At 44.4% G+C, this 23253-nt stretch overlaps 1 protein-coding gene across 1 annotated transcript in view; it reads right to left on the bottom strand.

The window, feature by feature from the left end:
• Window positions 1-23253, bottom strand: part of CD226 (CD226 molecule) — a 61807-nt gene that overhangs the window by 14271 nt on the left and 24283 nt on the right. Inside the window, exon 4 of the mRNA XM_066578960.1 lies at window positions 188-281. Within this exon, the coding sequence (XP_066435057.1) occupies window positions 188-281 (94 nt within the window). The remainder of the gene's footprint in view (window positions 1-187; window positions 282-23253) is intronic.

The following is a 23253-nucleotide window of genomic DNA, read 5'->3' as shown; positions in this document are numbered from 1 at the left end:
TTTATGGATATTTTACAGTTTTCCAAAGAACAGTTGTAAGGTTTTATAAAGAATTGCTGAACTCACATGAAAATGGTGTAAATTGTTAATTATTTTTTGTTAAACTTTTTTCTTAAGAAATAATATGTTTTACATATTAGAGCTTTATGAGCTTCAGCTGCCATAGTGGGACACTTATAGCACTTACCTTACTAGACACAAAGCTGCAATGATGAAGATCACAAGAACAACAAGTGAGGATACTCCACATATTAAAGCAAATGTGCTCATGGAAGTCAGACCTAAAGTAATAAAAAAGAATATAATACTGAAAAACAGTGGTACAAACAGTAAACAGAGAGAGGGTAACAAAACTTATAAAGGGACCTTTGTCTCCATATCAATCTCCATGATTATAAGGCCTCATTTACACAGCAGTACTCTGGTCAGCATTTGGTATTTCGAAACCAAGAAAGGAACCTAGAAAGAAAAAATAGAATGTAGAGATTTCCATCTCTTCTGTGTTTAAAACCCACTGGTTTGGGCTTACAAATACTGATGTACAGGATTAGCTAAATTAAACTTCCCCATCTCGGAGTCTTCTGGAGGGCATTCTGCTGCTGAAATGAGACAAAATTTGGCCAATGGCGATAATGTACTCGCCGTTTATGGAAAAAAAAATTGTAAAAAAGTGACCAATTTTTGGTGCTGCAGCTATGCAAATCATGCTACAAATATTCAATAAGTCCCCCCCAGTTTTTAACAATGCTATCCAAAGCCATATTTTCCACTTCTGAACACAGGGAGTCAGCTTTTAATCACTACTCGCTACAACATACCGGCAAATACTGTCCTTCAGATCTGACACTGATGCAGGTCTGTCACGGTAGACCTGGTCTGCTATGGCACCACCTATCGGCAACTTTTTAACTAAAATTTTTATATCCTAAATAGAGAGCACATCTTCTGAAGTGCCATTGTCTGATTTTCATTTCATTTGGAGCAGCAGAATGCCCTCCAGAATCTTCTGAGTTGGGGAAGTTTAATTCCGCTAACCTATGTATAACACTGATCAGAATACTGCTGGGTGAATGAATGCTGGGATCACAGCGGCAGTCTTTGATGCAGTCTGACATATAGTTTTTGATGCAGTTTTTGGATGCAAAGCTAGAAGTCAGTTCAAGAGAAAGGAGACGTAAAAGTCTGTCCTTTATACTTCACATTTCTTTTGGTTTGGGCTCAAACAAACTGCATTAAAGAATGAACCAAAAACTTCCACAGGAAACGGCAGGTGTGATTTTAGCTTAAAGGGACTTTCTGAGATAAGAAAAAAAGGTCATTCCATTTTCCTGAAACAGCGTCACTCTCGTTCTTGGGCTTTGCCTGCTTTGGTATCTCAATCCTATTTGACTTATTTTGCAAATCTGAAAATAAATCATTCTTGTTCTTCTGGCTGATTTTATTTTAAAAAATTATAATTTTTAATTAAAGCATATCTCAAAATGTAAATTTCCAGTTGAGAATGAAGCATGAATGCTATGCTATTCATTAGCATCATTCACTTGCATTAATTTCAATGTAAGCAGAGTAGGAAGAGACTTGAATCACTGGCTGGATGGATGGCTAGATAAATAGATATTAGATAGATATATCAATATGAGATAGACCGATAGATAGACAGATAGATAGATAGGAGTAGCTATAGAGGTCACAGCAGTTGCAATTGCAACCAAGCCTCTAAGGAACAGGCGCTGAGCCAATCAGAGGCAGCACTCACTCACCCATTCATGAATTCATGAATGGGTGAGTGAGAGCTGCCTCTGATTGGTGAGGCTGTGACCAATCAGAGGCAGCTCATTCAGCAGGTGGGGATTTTAAATCCCCACCTGCTAAATACTACAGAAAGCAGTTCAGGAGAACTGCCGGCCAGACGCGGCTGAACTCCGGCTGCAGCGGAAAGGTGAGTATACATTTTTTTTATTTTTACACATTTTAGGATGATTTTCAGGTAAGGGCTTATATTTTTAAGCCCTTCCCAAAAATTCATCCCGCGCTTGCCGGCAGCCCATTGCTTTCAATGGAGCCGGCTGTATTGCCGGCTCCATTGAATTCAATGGGCTAACATCGTTCTTCTTTGCCACAGCTGTTACAGCTGTGGCAGAGGAGAACGATGTTTATGCTGACAGTGCGGGGGGGGGGGGGGGTCTCACTCTTGCCACTATTGTGGCTTAATAGTGAGACCTCGGAGCCCGAAATGCAGCCCTGCATGCTGCTCCTCGCCTGCCCTATCCATTTCTGTGTTTTTTACATGACTTTGGTGATTTGCTAAGATTTTCACAAATGAAAACCTTAGCGGAGCACCAGTCATATACAAAAATGCTCGAGTCGCCCATTGACTTCAATGGGGTTCGTTACTCGAAACGAACTCTCGAGCATTACTGAAAGTTCGACTCGAGTAATGAGCACTCGAGCATTTTGGTGCTCGCTCATCTCTAGTCATTACGTTTACAATAATAAAAGATATGTATATATTTTTTTTATTTTGCTGTGTTTGCCCACTAAAAACATTTTTCATAGAAAAAAATTATATGCTGCTTTGCATAAAATTCCAGCAACCAGCGAGGCGTAGGCAAGAGGTTACCTTTATCTTCGGTATTTGACTATTAGCCTAAAATTATTTCAACCAGAAATAGTTAACTTTTTGATTGATGAAAAAAGTAGAACCGCAGCGATCATTAGCCAGAACTATATCACTTCACTACACTTGTTTTGGTTTATGCTCACAAATATCTTTATTGACATTTACAGCCCAGTAAATACCAGCAAATGAAAATTTGATCAGCAACCTAGATTTATTAATTTCTTTATAAATAGTGAAACAAATAAAGCCTTTGTTATTTGGTGTAATTGCCCTTTTATATTGAAAAAGCAATATGTGAAGTTAATGGTTGGCAAAAATTGTAAGACCCTCCTAAATAGAGAATGGAAAGAATAATAATACGATTGACAATTATATTTATCGGGTAGGAGACATTTGGTTTAGGGTGGTTTCACATAAAACAGTTGTTGGCAGAACCCCACAAATTTTCAGGCAGTTTCCTGGACCAAAGCGAGAAGTAGAAGCGAATTCAAATGATATGGGAAATATATAGGAATGACTTGGACTCCTCCTTCTTGCAGCATGCACTTCCAGCTTTGGCGCAAAAAAACACAGTGCCGTTTTACTAAAAGATGCTGTATTTGAAACCACCCTCATGGGATTGTCAAATCTTTCCTTTATCGGAGAGAATATGGAAATAGACATATCATTTTATCAAAAAAAAGCTGTGGTGGTTCATGAAAGTGAAATGCATGGCTCTCTGGATTATATAAGGTAAAACATCTAAATTTATTTAACCCCTTAGTGATGAAGACTGTTTGCGCCTTAATGGCCAACTAATTTTTCAGTTTTTTTTATTGTCGCATTCCTGGAGCTATAACTTTTTAATTGTTCCGCCAAAATAGCCGTATGAGGAGTTGTTTTTTGCAGGACAAGCAGTATTTTTAATGGCATAATTTTTGGATACATATAATGTATTGTATGGCTTTTATTATTATTTTTAGGGGGATTGGGAAAAATATTCTATCTTTATTTTATTTCATTTTTATGGCATTCAGTGTGCAAACTAAATAATGTGGTAACATTATTCCTTAAGTCAGCACGATTCTGGCGACACCAAGTTTATACAGTTTTTTTATGTTCTGCTACTTTTGTAGCACTTTTTTTTTCTTAAAGATTTGCTTTTGTTTTGCTGCATTCCAAGAACTCTATGAGGCCTTGTTTTTTGCAGGATGAACTCTAGTCTTCATTTATCCAATATTTGGGAACATATAACATTTTGATTGCTTTTTATTCCATTTTTTTCTAGAGGCAAGGTTAACAAAATCTGCAATTGTGGTAGTGTGCTGTATAAATAATATGTTAAATTAATTCTGCTGGCCAGTACAATTATGCCAATAGCAAAGTTACAGACTTGTTTTTATTTCTTGCAACTTCTTCATTTCTTTTTAATGTATTTTTTGTTTATCTTTGCATTCAAAGACCCCTAAAATTTCTCTTTTTTTGTCAGCGGTGCTGTGTAAGGTTTTTTTGGGGGGGTGAGTTATCCCTTTTAATAATAATATTTGTTGATCCATTTGATGTTTTGATCACTTTTCTATTATGTTTTTTGTAAGGTCAGCCATATTTGCAGTTTTTTAAATCTTTTTTTCCATGACGTGCACTCTACAGGTGAAATAATGTTTTTTCTCTTGCTCATTATGTACATGGCAATACCACATGTATGATTTTTTTTTCTTTTTATCTAGTAAAGAGGAAAGCTGGGATCTTGACGAATTTATTTTTATTCTTTTTTATTTTTGTCCCACTAGAGGACTTGATTATCACCGTATTTTATCATACTTCTAATGCGCTACTATACTTGCGGCATGTAAAGGGTTAAACACCTGGGATCCAGGTTTTTCTCAGTCCCCGGTGTTAGAGCAAGTGCCCGGCTGTCATCCGATAGCCATCCACTTGCTCGACTTGGCACTGGAGACCCACGCCAGGCATTAAAAAATGAAATCCCATTAACAGACACCATCAAAAGAAGTATGGGTGGTCATTAAGGAGTTAAAGAAATACTCCAGTTCTGGGCAAACAAAGATGGCAATATCAGTTCCTTGACTACCTGATGTACAGTTTGCATTAGTGTGCATCTGTAGTCTAAGACACTACATGCTACTCTGTTAAAATAGGAAATTGTTCATAAACACTCACCTGGTGTCAGGTGGGATTACCCAAAGATATAGGGGAAACCACCTGCATCTAAAGCCCGGGTTCGCATGTAAAGAATAATCCCTTTCCATGATCCAGTAGGAGGGCTGGAGAAGCATCCAGGAGTAGGTCAAGGCTCACCAACCTGGGGAGACTTGCAGAAAGTAGAAATCCAAGTAAAGAAAAGTATATACTCCGCGCTCCACGGGTCAGGGAGATTAGTTAAAATTCCAAATAGGTATAGGAAATTATACCATACTTTATTGGAATATACAGCAACGCATGTATCTACATGCCGAAATACGTGTAGATGAACACGATGGATATACTTTGTGATGGATATACTTTTCTTCACTTGGATTTGAACTATTAAAATAACACTCAATTTATCCTGAATGGGGAACACTTTAAAAAAGCAGAAAAAAAACCCTAAAAATCAAACAAAAAAGTTGTATGCGGCGCCAACATGGTATCAATAAAAATACAGCTCACTCCATGAAAAATATAAAAGTTATGGGTTGCAGAATAGGGGGGGGGAAAGAAATTTAAAAAAAAGTGAAAATATTTTTTTTATTTTTTAAGAGTAGTAAAATATAACAAACTATAAAATTTTGTATCGCAGTAATTGTACTAATCTGCAGAATAAAATTATTATACTAGCGTGCACAATAAAATGAACATGTCACTTCCGGTTCCGGCGCCATGGAGTGAACAGTGAAGCCAGAGAGCTCCGATAACGCCGCTCCAGCAATCAACCTCAACACAGCTGCCGCCGACCCTCCAACCGGGAGAAGACTGCCCTAACCCCAGGGAGGCTTCATAGAACACCGGAGAAGGAAGGAAGACGGCAGCGCAAACCCCACCAGCTCCAAAGACTGCCGACCGCGAGGTACAGCACGCCGGCCGCAGCCCTGAGACTGACACCGGAGAGATCCACCCAGACAGAGTGACGGGGAGGACCGGAGCAGCGCCAACAGCCGGAAAGCAGAGCCCGGAGGCACAGCGCGGACGGACCAGCTGAGGTCGGACGGCTGCGGGAGACGGTAGGCGACACGTGTGTGTGTGTCCCCCCCCTCCCCTCCCGGGCGGACGAGCGACACTGCTACAGCACAGACCCCCGGTCTGCCGACCGATAGCCTCCACAACTCACCAGCCAGAGTGGGGCTCTGGAGGGCAGAGGAGAGTGCAGGACAGCCGCAGCCCCAACCAGCGGGACAGTGCACAAAGTGAAAGTATACAGCACAGACCCCCGGTCTGCCGACCGACAGCCTCCACAACTCACCAGCCACAGTGGGGCTCCGGAGGAGGGCAGAGGAGAGTGCAGGATAGCCGCAGCCCCAACCATCGGGACAGTGACAGCAGGATAAAGCCGGCTCCTGCACAAAGTGAAAGTAACAAGGGAGGGGAGAAACAGAAGCAGGGAGAGACAGAGGAAAACAGCCACGGGAGCAATAAAAACAAAAGCCATCATAATCCAACTGCCCTGCAAGACACAGCAGAGGAGCAGAGTGAAACACACACTGACCCCCCTCCCCCCCCCCCTCCTCAGAAGTTACAACGGTCATTCTGAGACCTATGAGGCAGTGAGATACACTGCACAGGAACAAGCCAGTAACCACTAGTGCCCAGCAAGCACCAACCAAACGTTCAAAATAATAAAAACCGCCCGGAGCTACCCCAGAAAACACTTAAAATACGAAGTGAACTGTACAAAACATAACAATAAAACACAGCAGAGAAGCTGACCAAAGAATAGCACCCGCCGTTAACGGATAATTGACGGCAGAAAATAGCAGGGGCACCTTAACATCCAGCTGCAGAGCCATTCACCTGACAACTGCAGGGTGTTAAAAGAATTCTGTTTCCCTAACACGCGTGCAATACTATATATAACAGCATACCAGTACGTAAACTAATTACATGGAGGACTTTGTGGTCAAGATGGGGAGAACTAGAGCAAAGCAAAATGAAACACCGGCTAAAGCCACGGCTAAAACACCAACGGAAAAAGAAATGACATCGTGCAAAAATCCCCCCTCTATGCCTCCCTCACCGCTAGACCAAGAAAATTTACCATCTCAAGACGTGGCAACGATAGACTATAAGGCCTTAGCGATTGAGGTGGCAAAGCTGATTGCTCCAGATATCCAAACTACACTGGCAAACACCGTGGTGGGCACCCTGCATGACCTCAGAGACGCGGTATCCCAACATGGCAACCGACTAGACGTAATGGAATACGACATAGAGGCAATATCCTCAGAACAGAGCGCCAACACCAAAACCGTAGAGAAACCGATGCGAGACAATAGACTGCTCTGGGACCGGTTAGAGGACCTAGAAAATAGATCTCGACGAAACAATCTACGTATTATCGGAATCCCAGAATCCTATCTACAAAACGATCTACGCCAACTATGTGAATCAACGATTCCCAATATTTTGGGAATCTCCCAAATATGTAGGATCGAAAGAGCTCACCGCCTAGGCCCTGACCATCGTGCTGGGAACTCAAGCACTAACGCTAATGCAGCAACTAACGTACGCCCAAGACCGACAATAGTAAAATACCTGGACTTCACAGATAAATCGCTAATCCTACGCAACTTTAAAAGTCGTAACAACATACTAGAACTCGAGGGCCACAAAATACTAATCTTTGCAGACTACTCAGCGGAAGTACAACGCAAGAGAAAAGAGTTCCCCCCAATATGCTCAGAACTCTACAAGAAAAAATTAAAGTTTGCACTGCTATACCCGGCGATATTGAAAGTATTCTATACTAACGGAGATACTCTTATTTTCCATGATCCGAGGAAAGCGGAACAAGTACTTTTCTCCCCAAGAGCAAAAAAAATACCGGAAAAGCAGAAAAACCACACAAGCCCGACGACAGATAAAAGTAGCCACGGACAAGCAGACAAATCTAAACCAGTCGTCCTCACCAGAAGCATCGACAACAACAAGAGACCTCCGACGCAAGAACACCGCAACGCCGGACTCACCACCCTGAGACCATCAGCCGTGAGTACGGAAACACACGAGAGACATTTCAGAGACATTTCAAAAACAGAGAGTCTTCAAGTTAGATTATTTGACATAGAGTAAATCTCAAGCGGTTTACAGACAGAATGCTATAGTTAAAAATGTTATAGAATGTAACAGAGCAAGACAATAGAAAATGCTGGAGCGGAAGGAAAGAATACATTTATGTATGTATATATTTGAATGAAACTGTTTTCGTTCCATTCCACTATGTGACCCACGTAGGAGCAAGGAATGGGAATAAGGAAAAGCACAGCCAACAATACACGGCTGCAAGTACATCTTGCCCGCGAAAACTGTTCACAAAGTGGAATTGAAGGAAGTCAACTAATGCACTCTCCCTAGGGAGGTACGCAAGGCGTCATACCCTAAGGGAGAAAGCATAATATTCCTTCCCTGGTGCCCGACTAACTGCTATCCCAACACTAATTATCGGACGCAGGGGGAAGAGTACCAGAGAGAAGGAAAAGGTTAACCCCAGTTAAAAGTTAAAGTTTATAAGTAAGGACTCGTTGACGTAGCCAGGTGAGACCAGCCCACGTAACAATTAGACAGAAGCACAAAACATCATAAAAATGAAAATTATAACGTGGAATCTTAAGGGTCTAAGATCGCCACACAAACGAACGGCAGTCCTCCGACATCTCAAAAGACTTAAAGCAGATATAGCACTACTCCAAGAAACCCACTTAAACAAAGAAGACTTTTTCCGCATGCGAAAGCTATGGGTAGGGGAAGTATATGGATCACCATCAGTGCAATCAAAAGCAGGGGTGCTGATCCTTATTAGAAATGGCTTAAACCTTGAGGTACAGGATCAATGGAGTGACACAGAAGGGAGGATTGTAAACCTACATATAAAAATAGGATCGGAGAAATTTAGTATTTACAGTGTGTACGGACTGAACTCAAACAATAAACAATTCCTAACAAAACTATCCGACAGACTACTTACAGACACAGAGCCCCATAAAGTAGTGGGGGGGGACTTTAACGCGACAATCAAAGCATCAGAAGACCGCCGCAACCAGACCAATAAGGGAGATAAGAACAGACACCAAGACACCAATTTAACGAACTTTACACAGAACGTCAGGCTCAAAGATATATGGAGGGAAATTAATCCAGAGGGACGCGAATATACTCACTTCTCACACGCACACACTTCATGGTCTAGAATAGACTATATACTTACAACACCTCAGCTAGTTTCTAGAACATCTAACATCACCATAGGAGAAATGATCATTTCAGACCACGCCCCTGTAATATGGTCCCTAAACGAACAAACACCAAGGGGAACGGACTACATATGGAGATTCCCAACATTTCTGATAGAAGATGAAACCTTTTGTGCATCTCTTGGAGAATGGTGGCTGGAATATATGTCCGATAATGAACCACATACGAGTAACCCCCAACTGTTGTGGGATGCGGCCAAAGCAGTAATCAGAGGCAGAATAATAGCTTACGTAATCTCTCTTAAAAAGAAAATCAAGGATAAAATAAATAACTACAGCAAACAACTACGAGAAACATACACCCAATTTCAAGAGAAACCAAGTGAAAGTAACAAGGAAAAATGGAAGTTAGCAAAAGAATCCTATGAGACATGGCTCCATAAAAGAGAACAAATGTTATACACACGAAAAGAGGCAAAGTTATTTAAATATGGAAACAAAGCAGGGAAAATAATGGCCAATCTGGCAAGGGGTCCATCCCATAGGAACAATATAGTGGGGCTAAAAGACAATTCAGGGAAAACACAAAACCACCCACAAAAAATTAACCAACTATTCTTCGACTTCTACTCTAAACTCTACTCCCACACGCAGACAGACAAGGACCCAGAATTAGACAAGTTTATAAACATAAACTGGCCCACAGTGTCAGAAGACCAAAAAACAGAACTGAACGCACCCATAACCATAGCGGAAATTAAGGATAGTATATCGAAATTAGGAAACAACAAAGCCCCTGGCCCAGACGGCTACACAGGAGAATTTTTTAAAGTACTAAAAGACCAGACTGCCCTAATACTGGAATCTTTATTTAACGGATACATGAAAGACAGCCCCATACCCTCAGAAATTAATACAGCACATATCAAATTACTGCCCAAACCGGGAAAAGACCCAACAGATGTAAAATCATATAGACCAATATCTCTAATCAATACAGACCTGAAGCTGATGGCCAAAATTATGGCCGACCGCCTAGCCGGACTTATGCCCCAATTAATCTCCCCACTACAAGCTGGCTTCACAAAAGGACGATCAGCCATCACTTACATACGGAAAATACTGACAATACTGGACGAAATTAAAATACACCCGATGCTTCATCCCTCACCAGCCTTCCTAGCAATAGATGCAGAGAAGGCTTTTGATAACGTACTATGGCCTTGGCTAAAGGCAGTAATGAACAAAATGAAGTTTGGGGGCCCCTTCTGCACATACCTATGGAATCTATATTCCACACCACAAGCACAAGTATACACACCAGGCTTCTTATCACAAAAATTCCCTCTTCAGAAAGGCACCAGGCAAGGGTGCCCCTTATCCCAACTCCTATTTAATTTGGCAATAGAACCCCTAGCAAGAACCTTAGAAAGCTCCACAGAGATCGAAGGGATCAAAATTGGGAACAAAACAATTAAAACCATGCTATTCGCAGACGACATACTGATAGCGCTAGGGCGTCCACACACAGACTTACACAAAGTCTTCAACATACTGAAAACATTTGAGAAAAAATCAGGATTCAAAGCCAACACCACAAAATGCGACATAATAGATATCTCACCACGAGGCAAACTAACAGACTCAACCTTCAAAGACCACCCAGTAAACATAGTCAAAAATAGTATCAAATATTTGGGGATACATATAGGAAAAAGACCAGAATCAATATACTCATTAAATTACCCCCCTCTGATAACCAAAATAGTTAAGGAACTAGACAAATGGAGCAACTTACCACTCTCCCTACTAGGCAGATCCCATCTAATCAAAATGATAAGCTTCCCAAGAGTGTTATACCCATTACAAACAATTCCCCTCCTACTACAAAGACGAGACCTGGAAAAACTCCACAAAGCATTCACGACCTTTTTGTGGTCAAGACAAAGACCACGCATCGCACTTAAAAAATTAATGCTCCCCAAAAGTGAGGGAGGCTTAAACTTCCCTGACATTAGACTATATAACATAGCAAGCATTATGAGACACTCCTTGGATTGGCTAAAAGGAACTAGCAACTTTTCCAACTACGACCTGGAAGCAGAGCTATTCGCCCCATGGAGCCTAAATGCGCTCCTACATACCAGCTTCTCCAAACTCCCAATAGAAAGCAAACATTCAGTCATGGCCAAAGACACCATAGCAGCGTGGAAGATAACCCGTAAACTATATGACTTGCCATTTAAAATATCCAAACACATGGAACTATGGAGACACCCCGAATTTAAAGAAGGCAGGTGTCAGGACAGTGTCCGGGATATGGGGGTCCCTGAGATATCCCGCAACCCCTGTCCCTGCCTACTTGCCCCCCTGGGCTAACCCCCAGGGCGACAACTGGGCGGCGGTCCCTACCCTCACTAGGGAAGCGGGACACGGGAAGACAAACAGACACTGAAGACAAACAACGGTAGAATGGTCAGACAATCCGGGTCGGCAACAGGAGGGTACGCAGTACAGGGGGGTCAGGCAAAAACGTAGTCAAGGTCCAAAAGCAGAGGTCAGGAAAGCCGGGGGTCACCAACAGGAGTCAAAAGAATACGCGGGTGCAGCTGGAAGACCAAACTAACACTGGCAAGGGCTGAAAGGAAAACACACCTTTTTAAATGCTGTCAGCGCTCCCGCCCCAGAAGCCGATTGGGGCGGGGAGCCTGACAGCAGCAGGGCTAATCAGGGAGGTGCTGGGGACACACCCCCAGTCTGCAGCACAGACAGTTACTAGGGAAGCCAGCCTGGTAGTCAAGTGCCTAGAGAAGCACCTGCTGCCTCCCTAGCAACCCGGCGGCGACCAGTCTGACAGCGGCCCGGGGAGATCACAAGAACCGGGGCTCCCCTACGCCGCACTCCTGTAACCCGGGTGGCAGGACCGGTGGTGTGGGCACGGGGCCCCCGAGAATTGCTGGTTCTGACAGTACCCCCCCTTCTACGGGGGGACACCGGACCCCCATGGCCAGGAGCGGGCTTGAGCGGGAAGGCCCTGTGGAATGATCGGACTAGGCGTGGGGCATGAACGTCCCTGGCAGGGACCCACGTCCTATCCTCAGGGCCAAAACCACTCCAGTGGACCAGGTACTGCAGTACACCTCTAACCCGTCGGGCGTCAACAAGCCTTTCTACTTCATACTCCAGTTCCCCCTGTACCAAAGAAGGAGGGGGCGGGTTCTGGGTGGGTAGAACTGGAGTCACGTATTTTTTAAGCAAGCTTTTATGAAAAACCTTGTGGACCTTCCAGGAGTCCGGAAGTGACAACTTATATGACATCGGGTTGATAACCTGCGACACAGTAAATGGGCCAATGAACCGAGGAGCAAGTTTCAGGGAGGGAACCTTAAGTCTCAGATTTTTGGATGACAATAAAACCTGCTCCCCGACCACAAAAGGTGCCGAGATAGTACATCTTTTCTCAGAGTATTTACGTAGCTTCTCTTGGGAGCCCTGAAGGTTCTTACGAACCTGGGCCCAAACTGTGCACAGTTCCTCAGAGGATATGTCAGCGGCCGGATTGTTCGAGACAAGGGGAGTAGAAAGCGAGAATCGGGGATGGAACCCATAGTTACAAAAAAAAGGTGACACTTGAGATGACGAGTTAACATGGTTGTTAATAGCAAATTCGGCGAGAGGCAGGTAGTTGGCCCACTGAAACTGGTTATCAGAGACAAAAAGTCGCAGGTACTGGATAAGTTCTTGATTCATCCGTTCTGTTTGTCCGTTACTCTCGGGATGGAAGGCGGAGGAAAAAGACAAATTGACATTTAGGTTTTTACAAAAAGCTCGCCAGAAGCGAGCGACGAACTGTACCCCTCTATCTGACACAATATCCTCGGGGATCCCATGTAGCCGAACAATCTCCTTGATGAACATTTCAGACAGAAGTTTGGCGTTAGGTAACTTGCAAAGCGGAACGAAATGTGACATTTTAGAAAAACGGTCAACTATGACCCAAATGACCGTATTCCCCAGCGAGGATGGCAGATCAGTAATAAAATCCATGGACAAATGGGACCATGGCCTGGACGGAATGGGCAAGGGAAGAAGAGGACCCTCAGGACGTCTCCTGAGATTCTTCCCCCTTGCGCAAACCGGGCACGCGGACACAAATAACCGTACATCCCTGGCCATGTGCGGCCACCAATAGAGTCTGGATACTAACTCTAGTGTACCCCTGATACCGGGGTGTCCAGCTAGGACTGAAGCATGTGTCTCCTCTAACACTTTCAATCTCAGTGACAACGGAACAAAAAATTTGCCTTCCGGAAGGGCTTCAGGGGCGGATTGTTGAGCAGCGTGTATGAGAGGTGAAAGGTCGGAGGAGACAGCAGCGAGGACCACTCCAGGAGAGAGAATGCTCTCAGGCTCAGACTCGGAAGGTTCCGGAGAACCAAAACTCCTAGACAGGGCGTCTGCCTTGACATTTTTAGAACCGGGTCTATAGGTAACAACAAAATTGAACCGAGAGAAAAACAAGGCCCAGCGGGCTTGCCGAGCATTTACCCTCTTAGCGGAATCTAAATAGGTGAGGTTTTTATGGTCTGTGAGTACCGTGATCTGGTGACGAGCTCCTTCCAAAAAATGCCTCCACTCCTCAAAAGCCCACTTAATTGCCAGCAATTCCCGGTTGCCTATATCGTAGTTCCGTTCAGTGGAAGAGAACTTTCTAGAAAAATAGGCACACGGTCTAAGGTTAGTGAGTGTGGAGGGCCCTTGGGACAGTACCGCTCCCACACCAAACTCTGAGGCATCTACCTCCACCACAAATGGGCAGGACAGATCCGGTTGTACCAGGACAGGCGCTGAAGAGAACGCCGCCTTTAGGTTATCGAAGGCCCTCAGAGCCTCAGAAGACCAGGTACTCACATCTGCTCCCTTTCTGGTGAGGTCCGTTAGAGGTTTAGCCACCACGGAGAAGTCTTTGATGAACTTGCGATAGTAATTGGCGAAGCCGAGGAAGCGTTGAAGAGCTTTCAAGGTACCTGGCCGAGCCCACTCCGTGATGGCTTTCACCTTCCCAGGATCCATCTGGAAGTCGCATGGCGTGATAATATACCCCAAGAATGATATCTTTTGTACCCCAAAAACACATTTCTCGAGCTTAGCAAACAGCTTGTTATGTCTGAGTCGAGCTAGCACGGTTTGAACATGAGTACGGTGACTCGGCAAGTCGGAGGAAAAAATCAGAATGTCGTCTAGATATACAACGACAAACACCCCCATGATATCCTGAAACACAGAATTCATGTACCCCTGAAAAATGGCGGGGGCGTTACACAAGCCAAAAGGCATTACTAGGTATTCAAAATGACCGAGAGGCGTATTGAAGGCAGTTTTCCACTCATCCCCCTCCCGAATGCGAATGAGGTTGTATGCCCCCCTGAGATCAAGTTTAGAAAACCATTGGGCACCAGCGACCTGGTTGAGGAGGTCAGGAATGAGCGGAAGGGCATACTGGTTTCTGACTGTGATCTTATTTAGCTCTCTATAGTCAATACAGGGCCGGAGACCCCCATCCTTTTTCTCGACGAAGAAAAACCCGGCACCCACCGGGGATTCTGAGGGCCGGATGTGCCCCTTGGCCAAGCTGTCCTGGATATAGTCCCTCATGGATTCTCTCTCTGGAACCGTAACATTATAAATGCGGCCCTTAGGAAGTTTGGCCCCAGGAATCAAATCGATTTTACAGTCCCATTCCCTATGAGGGGGCAGGGCTTCAGATAATTGCTTGGAGAAGACATCCGAGAACTCGGAGAGGTAATCTGGTAGGGGAATCCCCTCGCAGGTGGAGATCCCCACCTCCACCGGACATAGGTGGTTGGCACAGCGGGGACCCCACTCTACCAGTTCCAACGTGTCCCAATTTACTACCGGGTTGTGCTCCCGGAGCCAGGGGAGACCTAGGACGACGTCCACAGACAAATCTCTCATCACCAGAAATGTGCAGGTTTCAACATGTAGGGCTCCTATAGTAAACCTTACCTCAGGGGTAACCAGATTAACTACCCCTGCTTGCAGTGGAGTGGAGTCCACTCCTGAAACAAGAATCGGAGTCTCTAAACGTAACAGAACCCCGGACAGTTGAGCAACGAAATTAAAGTTAACGAAATTAGCAGCAGCCCCAGAATCAACGAAGGCTTGCCCAGTACGGTGGAAAGAATGGAATTCTAGGGTGCAAGGCAATAACATTTTGGACAACACAGGGAGTACCTTGGCTCCTAGACAGTCCTCCGGACAACTGCCTAGGAGCGGACGTTTTCCCTGCCATGGCTTCTTGGCGCAGGTTGCAATGCGGTGACCCGGCTCCCCACAGTAGAAGCAGAGGTTCTTCTTCAGGCGATTTTCCCGTCGTTGCTTGGGGTTCATGGCTCCCAGCTCCATGGCCTCGGTGGTGGGAGGTGGAAAAGTCGGGTCAGTAGAAGAAGTGGGCGTGGGGAGTGGAGTGGTCCGAGCGGCGTGTCTGGCCCTCAAACGTCGGTCAGCCCGAATAGCCAGCGACATGGCTTGCTCCAGGGTTCTTGGCTCCGGGTGGGCCACGAGTAGGTCCTTAAGACCCTCAGACAGACCGGTCAAAAATAGGTCTTTTAGGGCGGCATCATTCCACCCGGATTCTGTACAGTGCTGGCGGAATTGGGAACAGTAGTCCTCCGCCATCTTGCAACCCTGGCGCAGGGCCAGAAGCTTGGAGACTGCGTAGCCGGCACGGTCGGGTTCGTCATAAATTTGACCCAAGGCGGAAAAAAAGGCGTCAAGGGATAGTCGGGCGGGAGAGCCAGCAGGTAATGAGAAAGCCCAATTTTGGGGCTCTCCCCTCAGGCGGGTAATTACAATTCCCACTTTCTGGTATTCAGTACCAGAGGAGTGGGGGCGGAGATCAAAGTAGAGCTTGCAGCTCTCTCTAAATGCGAAAAACTGACTTCTCTCTCCGGAGAAACAATCCGGAAGCGTGGCTCGAGGTTCTGTCATTGTTCCTGGAGCGGAAGGGGGCTGCATGGGACCTGCAGCTGCCGCTTGTTCCTGTCGCTGCAAGCGGGCTGTTAGGTCCTGGGCAAGGTTCGTAAGGAACTGGACCTGGTTCGCTAAAGCTGCCATGGCCTCCATCGAGGGGTTCAGAGTTGCCGGGCGGATGCAAGGGTCTGACCTTCGTTCGGCCAGTGTTACTGTCAGGACAGTGTCCGGGATATGGGGGTCCCTGAGATATCCCGCAACCCCTGTCCCTGCCTACTTGCCCCCCTGGGCTAACCCCCAGGGCGACAACTGGGCGGCGGTCCCTACCCTCACTAGGGAAGCGGGACACGGGAAGACAAACAGACACTGAAGACAAACAACGGTAGAATGGTCAGACAATCCGGGTCGGCAACAGGAGGGTACGCAGTACAGGGGGGTCAGGCAAAAACGTAGTCAAGGTCCAAAAGCAGAGGTCAGGAAAGCCGGGGGTCACCAACAGGAGTCAAAAGAATACGCGGGTGCAGCTGGAAGACCAAACTAACACTGGCAAGGGCTGAAAGGAAAACACACCTTTTTAAATGCTGTCAGCGCTCCCGCCCCAGAAGCCGATTGGGGCGGGGAGCCTGACAGCAGCAGGGCTAATCAGGGAGGTGCTGGGGACACACCCCCAGTCTGCAGCACAGACAGTTACTAGGGAAGCCAGCCTGGTAGTCAAGTGCCTAGAGAAGCACCTGCTGCCTCCCTAGCAACCCGGCGGCGACCAGTCTGACAGCGGCCCGGGGAGATCACAAGAACCGGGGCTCCCCTACGCCGCACTCCTGTAACCCGGGTGGCAGGACCGGTGGTGTGGGCACGGGGCCCCCGAGAATTGCTGGTTCTGACAGCAGGGAGAATAAAATGTTTAAAAGATGGCAGCACAACGGCATCCTAAATACCCAGCAACTTATGTACCCGGACGCCCCAAGGTATAAAAACTTCAAGGAACTGAGCGAGGAGTATAACCTACCGTCAACGCATTTTCTCCCATATGCACAGGTGAAAAACTTTCTACGAAGTAGACTAACAGATGTTTCAAAAGAAGCAATCACTAACCCCATAGACACTCTTGCCAACAACCGCGCACATAGAAACTCAATTTCTACATTATACACTAGAATCAGAGAAGCAGGGGGAAAAGACAGGGGCCAGAGCATATTTAAATCATGGACTCGCGAACTGCAAGACCCCGACGTACAAGAGGGAATAGTTGAAGGCTGGAACTCAGTAAGAAAAGCGGTACTAAACGAAAGGTGGAGGGAAACCTATTTTAAACTAATACACAGGGCAATATACGGATTTGACAAACCCCAGAACCCCAACGGTCCGACAAGATTGCAGGCATGCCCGAGATGTGCGGCACCCAAGTCTAACTTCCTACATGGCATTTGGCACTGTCCCAAAATTAAAATGTTCTGGGCAGAAATCCAAAAACTGATACAAGACGTAAGCGGGCAACCCCAACCTCTACAACTTACACCACAAACATTCATACTACACATACTAACAGACCAGACAACAAAAAAAACTGCAATAACCCACACCATACTCCTGATTAGCAAAAGATGCTTACTCAACAACTGGCTACAAAACGACCCACCGGTGGTAGGAGAGGTCATACAGCAAATAAAACACCTCCTTAAAATGGAAAGAATCGAAATAGAACACAAGGTGGAATCTCAAGCTAAAAAGTTCTTTGAGAAATGGAGGGAATTCATAGAGAAATTCCTAGACCCCAACGAAGTTAAGGAATGCATGATGCAATTCACTAACACCACTTGGTATTACAGCCAGAAAGATAGGAACAGATTGGGAATATTGGAGATGTCGTAGGAGAAACTGACTACAAAAGACCTAGATTAGAGAAAGACAAGCGTCAAGGAAATTGAGACACCGTCAACGAGTCCCAACAGTTCAATAAGTTCAATATTCCAATATATTAATGGTTAAAGGTTTTTTGTTGAATAAAAGTTACAAGATAAGAGAGAGGAGATGGTAAAGAAAAAGGAAAAGATTATACATGGGATAAGATAACTTCGAACCATCAGCAAGAATACAAAACAGAATACGCACAAAAACCTCCTCGTTGTATGGAAATAAGTTTATTAGAAAAATTTTCTTTGGATAAGTTATCACTGCAAAGATAGAGAAAGTAGAAATGTACACCCATGTATGTAATCAATGAAAATGCAATAAAAAGAGTTTACAAAAAAAAAAAAAAAATGAACATGTCATATTTAGCACACTGTGGATGTCGTAGAAGCAAAATTAAAAAAATGTCACAATTGCATTTTTATTTCAATTTTACCCCATTTAAAAATTTTATAGCCTGTCTTACAATAAAAATAAGCCCTCATATGAATATGTCAAAGGAAAAATAAAAAAAGTTATGGCTCTTGGTAGAAATTGAGGAAAAAAGCTAAAACCCTAGAATGGCTGGTCTTTAAGAGAAATAACATATAAATATTACAGTATTTTGGAGAGTAATTAATAGCACTTCATACTTTATATCACAGTGTGGAAAAAAAGGTAAATTGTGCCGTATAACTTCTGGTACGCTCACATATGGTGGATTAAGGGTGCGTTCAGACGAGCGTATGCGTATGCCCTAATCCACGCGTACATGCACGCGTTTGAACGTGCGCACAAAAATGTGCGTGAACGAAGGTTCGTGCTTTACATATGCGTGTTAGCAAATGTGATGTTGGCTGTATGGAGCGCATGTAGATGCGCTTCATACCTTGAGCTGTATCAGCATCCCAGCCAATATACACGGCGCCAGTATTTTAAGTATTGACAGTTGTGAGACACACGGTTTCTTTGGCGCCCCAGCGAACTTTGGATTACTAAGTTTCTTCCTTTATATAACAGGCTGCACATCGTTTATTGGTGTTTACAACCAAACACATCCGGAACACAACATGGAGGGCTTTATGCCAAGGGAAAGACACAAAAGCATTTAGCTTTAGCATTAAAAAAAAAAATGACATTGCTGTCTATTGGGTCGTTCACACGAGCGGACTCGCGTGCAGCGTGTCCCATAGGAGCCAATGCTAAGAGCAGCGCAGTACGGACCAAACTGCCACGCATGTCCTTTCTTCGTTGCTGCGCGCGTTCGCACGCAGTAAAAACACGGCCATGTGAACACTTCATAGGAACTCCATGGTTTTAAATAGGCGCGCCGTTTTCTTCGCCCGTATGTTCACGCGAAAATACGCTTATCTGAACGTAGCCTTACTGTGGATTGTACAGCAGCAAAAAAATCACAAGAAATTAGCAACTTTTGATGTGAATTTTGATATGGAGCAGCTTCAGATTTCACTCCTTCAGTTGAACCAGTGAAATCTGCCAATTTTTCTGCTGTAGAACATTTTCAGTAAAAGTATGTCTAAGAACCTGTAGAGGCAAAGTCAGTTTTAGTCCAATTTCTCTTTTATTAAATAATAGCAAGTGGATAGAACATGTTTCAGGGTAGTACCCCTTCCTCAGCTTAACTGGGGGTAGGGGGCATAGTGTTTTGATAAAGAGTGTTCCCTTACTTGCGAGTTGAAGCTGGGTGATGTTTAATCAAAAGGGAAATCAGTCTAAGGCCTCAGTCACACGGGCATTTTTTCCCGCGATTTGCAGATCGCATGACGGATGCGCATCTGCAAATCGCGTGACCGGGGCCAAAAAATCGCCCGAAAAAACTGCTCCTAGCCGCGTTTCATTAGAAACGGGCCGGAGCTGTCTAGCGCATTGAATTCAATGGAGCCGGCAATACAGCCGACTCCATTGAAAGCAATGGCCTGCGGGCGATCTCACGATGAATTTTCGGGAAGGGCTTAAAAATATAAGCCCTTCCCTGAAATTCATCCAGAAATGTGTAAAAACCAAAAAAAAATATATACTCACCTGGTCCCGGCTGACGGAGTTCAGCCGCGGCCGGCCGGCAGTTCTCCTGAACTGCTCTGTGTAGTATTCAGCAGCCAGGGATTTAAAATCCCCGCCTGCTGAATGAGCTGCCTCTGATTGGTCACAGCCTCACCAATCAGAGACAGCTCTCACTTACCCATTCATGAATTCATGAATGGGTGAGTGAGTGCTGCCTCTGATTGGCTCAGCGCAGGGACCAATCAGGGGCAGCTCTCAGCTGTATTGCCGGCTCCATTGAATTCAACGGGCAAACATCATTCTTCTCTGCCACAGCTGTGGCAGAGGAGAATGATTTGTCTACTATATGTTCTCAATGGGGTCGGCGCCGCATACAGAGAAGAGAACAGGAATCGCAGATTGCAGATAGGTGCAATCTGCGATTTCTGTTCTATAATTTATCGGACGAGCGCATAAAAAGCGCTCATGTGTCCGATACCATTGCAAAGCAATGGTTTTATAAAATCGCCGGACGCATGCGCAAATCGCGCGAAAAGTCGCCCGTCTGACCGAGGCCTAAAAATGCACCCATCCAGATTACTTTATTGGAAGCTTGTGTCACAGCCAGACTTTGCTTTTATACTTCTTCTTAGTCGAAACACTAGACAATAACTGCACTTACAGTTGACCACAAAGCTGGCATCTTATGGCAGTGCCACACTTAAAATGACTTCAGTACATGATTGTGTTGTACTGAATGTTCATGTGCCTAATTCCATGCACCTGTTTGCGATAGGTGTGGGTGAAACATCCGGACTTCATAATTAGGAGGAAGTCTACATAAGTTTGACTATATAATATTCAATAATGAAATGGCAGATACAAAATAAAATTTAATACAAACCCAGAATGGCTTTCACTGAATGCTGAAAACCAGTTTTGTGCTTATGAAAGGATATATAAAATCTAAGTGGAACCATTTCAGCATATTAGAGAATTGCTATACTTAGATTCAATAAGTGATAACTATAAGCATTGACATACCCAAACATAAAATGGCCATAAAAAGATCCATATATTAAAGGCTATTTGCACAAATCATGGACCCATCTTAGACTGACAGCTTGTCATTTGCAAACAAGAAAAAATATTACAGTGCTTATCTCCGATCAAGGACAAGCAGAGTTACTGCATTATACTTTTAGATTTATTAATATTAAGTGTAGGACATTGACACAATCTTCACTAGCGATGTCAAACTATTTCAAGTAGCAAAAAAAAACTACAAGTTGCAATGTTGTATCATTGTAGAAGTTTGTATCAAATTCAATAAAACAAATATTGGAGGCGTTTTCTAAGCAACATTTTATTGGTTTATTTCGTTTACTTCTGACTTTCTTTAAGTCCCTGTGTATGGCAGTAAGATTTCAATATACAGTCTTTATAAAAAAAAAAAATAAAAAAAAGCACCTTAAAGAAGGAGTGGTCATTTTGCTGCAAAACTTGGCATGCAGTTACATCTCAGGTGGATATGCAAATGAGTTGTGGCGTGATTAGTTAAACAGTCTTGCCACCTGAGGCCCTAAAAGTGGTTTCACTCTTGGCCCATTAAAAAGGCTCTCAGAAGTTACTTGTGTGCATAGATCTCTTTTTCCACTTGTGTAGAGGCTCTATGATGCAAGCAGAGATTTCGCCCAGTTGCAATGCAAGAACTAGCTGGTTGTACTGACGAATTGTCTGCCCCCGGGCCATTCTGACCAGACTGTTAAGAAGTGTTGGGATTGATGAATGTGTGAGAGCATGAACACAAGGTGACTGGGCTCAAGATGCCCTTGAAAGATCACCAATAGAGAGGATCATCTGACAGCCACCCACCATCCCCTCCATTTGTAGTGGCATCATGAATGACAAAACTGGACTGCTACATAGTGGAACCCGGTTGTTATCGGCGATTAATCCAGGTTTCATTTGAACACTGACAATGGCCATGTACATGTCTGGAGACCTAAGGCTGAGTGCCTCAATCCTGCCTTTGCTGTGGAGCTGCCCGCTGTCTTCACTGCTGGTGGGATTGTCTGGAGGCTCCTTCACATAAAAGTAGTATGAGGTACAATGACAGCTCAGCGATATGTTCAGGACATCCTGCAGTCACATGTGTTGCCACTCATGTCAGGGCTTCCAAGAGGCATTTTCCAGCAGGATAAGATCAACTGCACACAGCAGGGGTGTCACAGGAATGCCTCCACAATGTTGCCACATTTCTGTAGCCTGCCTGGTCACCAGATGGTCACCAGAATTATCACCAATAGAACATGTATGGGACCATCTGGGATGCCAACTTTAACAGCTATGAGGTTTTTTATGTGATCTAGAGGCTCAGTTACAGGAAATGTGGACTGATATGATGCAGCATACCATGTGGAACCTGTATGCCTTCGTGTCTGCCCGTATCACATCTTGCATCCAAGTTAGAGGTGGCCCAACAGGGTACTAGAGCCTACATTTAAGTGTTCCGTTTTCCACAATAAATTATCTGTTTGCTCTGATATTGTAATCACATACTTATATCAATGGTACAATCACACATAGAAAGTTTCATTAGGTTCCAACAACTCTTTCTAGGTGCTTGATTTATTTTTGACAATGAGTGTATGTGCATTGGTTTATTCAGGTATGTAAAATAAGATGAATTTATGCTACTTGTTATTATAAAGCAGAGAGTATTAAAACACCAGGTCAATACAATAATATGAAACAGGGGAAGAAGAGGTAGGGGGGCCAGGAAGTAGAACACATACCGGTAGTACTATTACGACTGTACTGCGCATGTACGCCAGCAGTGTCATGCGGGAGCTACGCAGCGAATCCGGAGGTGAATATGGGGTCTTTGGAGGGGGCGGTGATGGACTCTGCTGCGTTATTCCGCTTGTGGAGCCCGTCACGGCCGTGTGCATGAGGCCTTAAGCTAATCCTGTTTGTACCAGAACACCAATTTCAACAAGTCATTAAGGCAATGTTTGTAAGTCTGTTTACTTGTTTGTTATGATGTTTATGCGATTGAACATATAAGATTCCCCTGCGAGGGGTAATAAGAAGCACAACAGTTTGTTATAAAAATAAATTTGCAAAATCATTAATAAAATCCTTTTAAAACTAAAACTTCCAGTCAAGGCATAAAACGTGCTTATTTATATTTCTCAAGATTGAGATACAGGTACGTGCCTCAGAAATGGAGAATGAGAGATTATTTGTAGAGATGAGCGAACACCAAAATGTTCGGGTGTTCGTTATTCGAAACGAACTTCCCGCGATGTTCGAGGGTTCGTTTCGAATAACGAACCCCATTGAAGTCAATGGGCGACCAGAGCATTT

This window comes from Eleutherodactylus coqui, chromosome 9, assembly GCF_035609145.1.
Source record: "Eleutherodactylus coqui strain aEleCoq1 chromosome 9, aEleCoq1.hap1, whole genome shotgun sequence".
Classification (NCBI taxonomy): domain Eukaryota; kingdom Metazoa; phylum Chordata; class Amphibia; order Anura; family Eleutherodactylidae; genus Eleutherodactylus; species Eleutherodactylus coqui.
The sequence above is the reverse complement of the archived record's forward strand: the minus strand, read 5'-3'. Positions and strand labels throughout refer to the sequence as shown.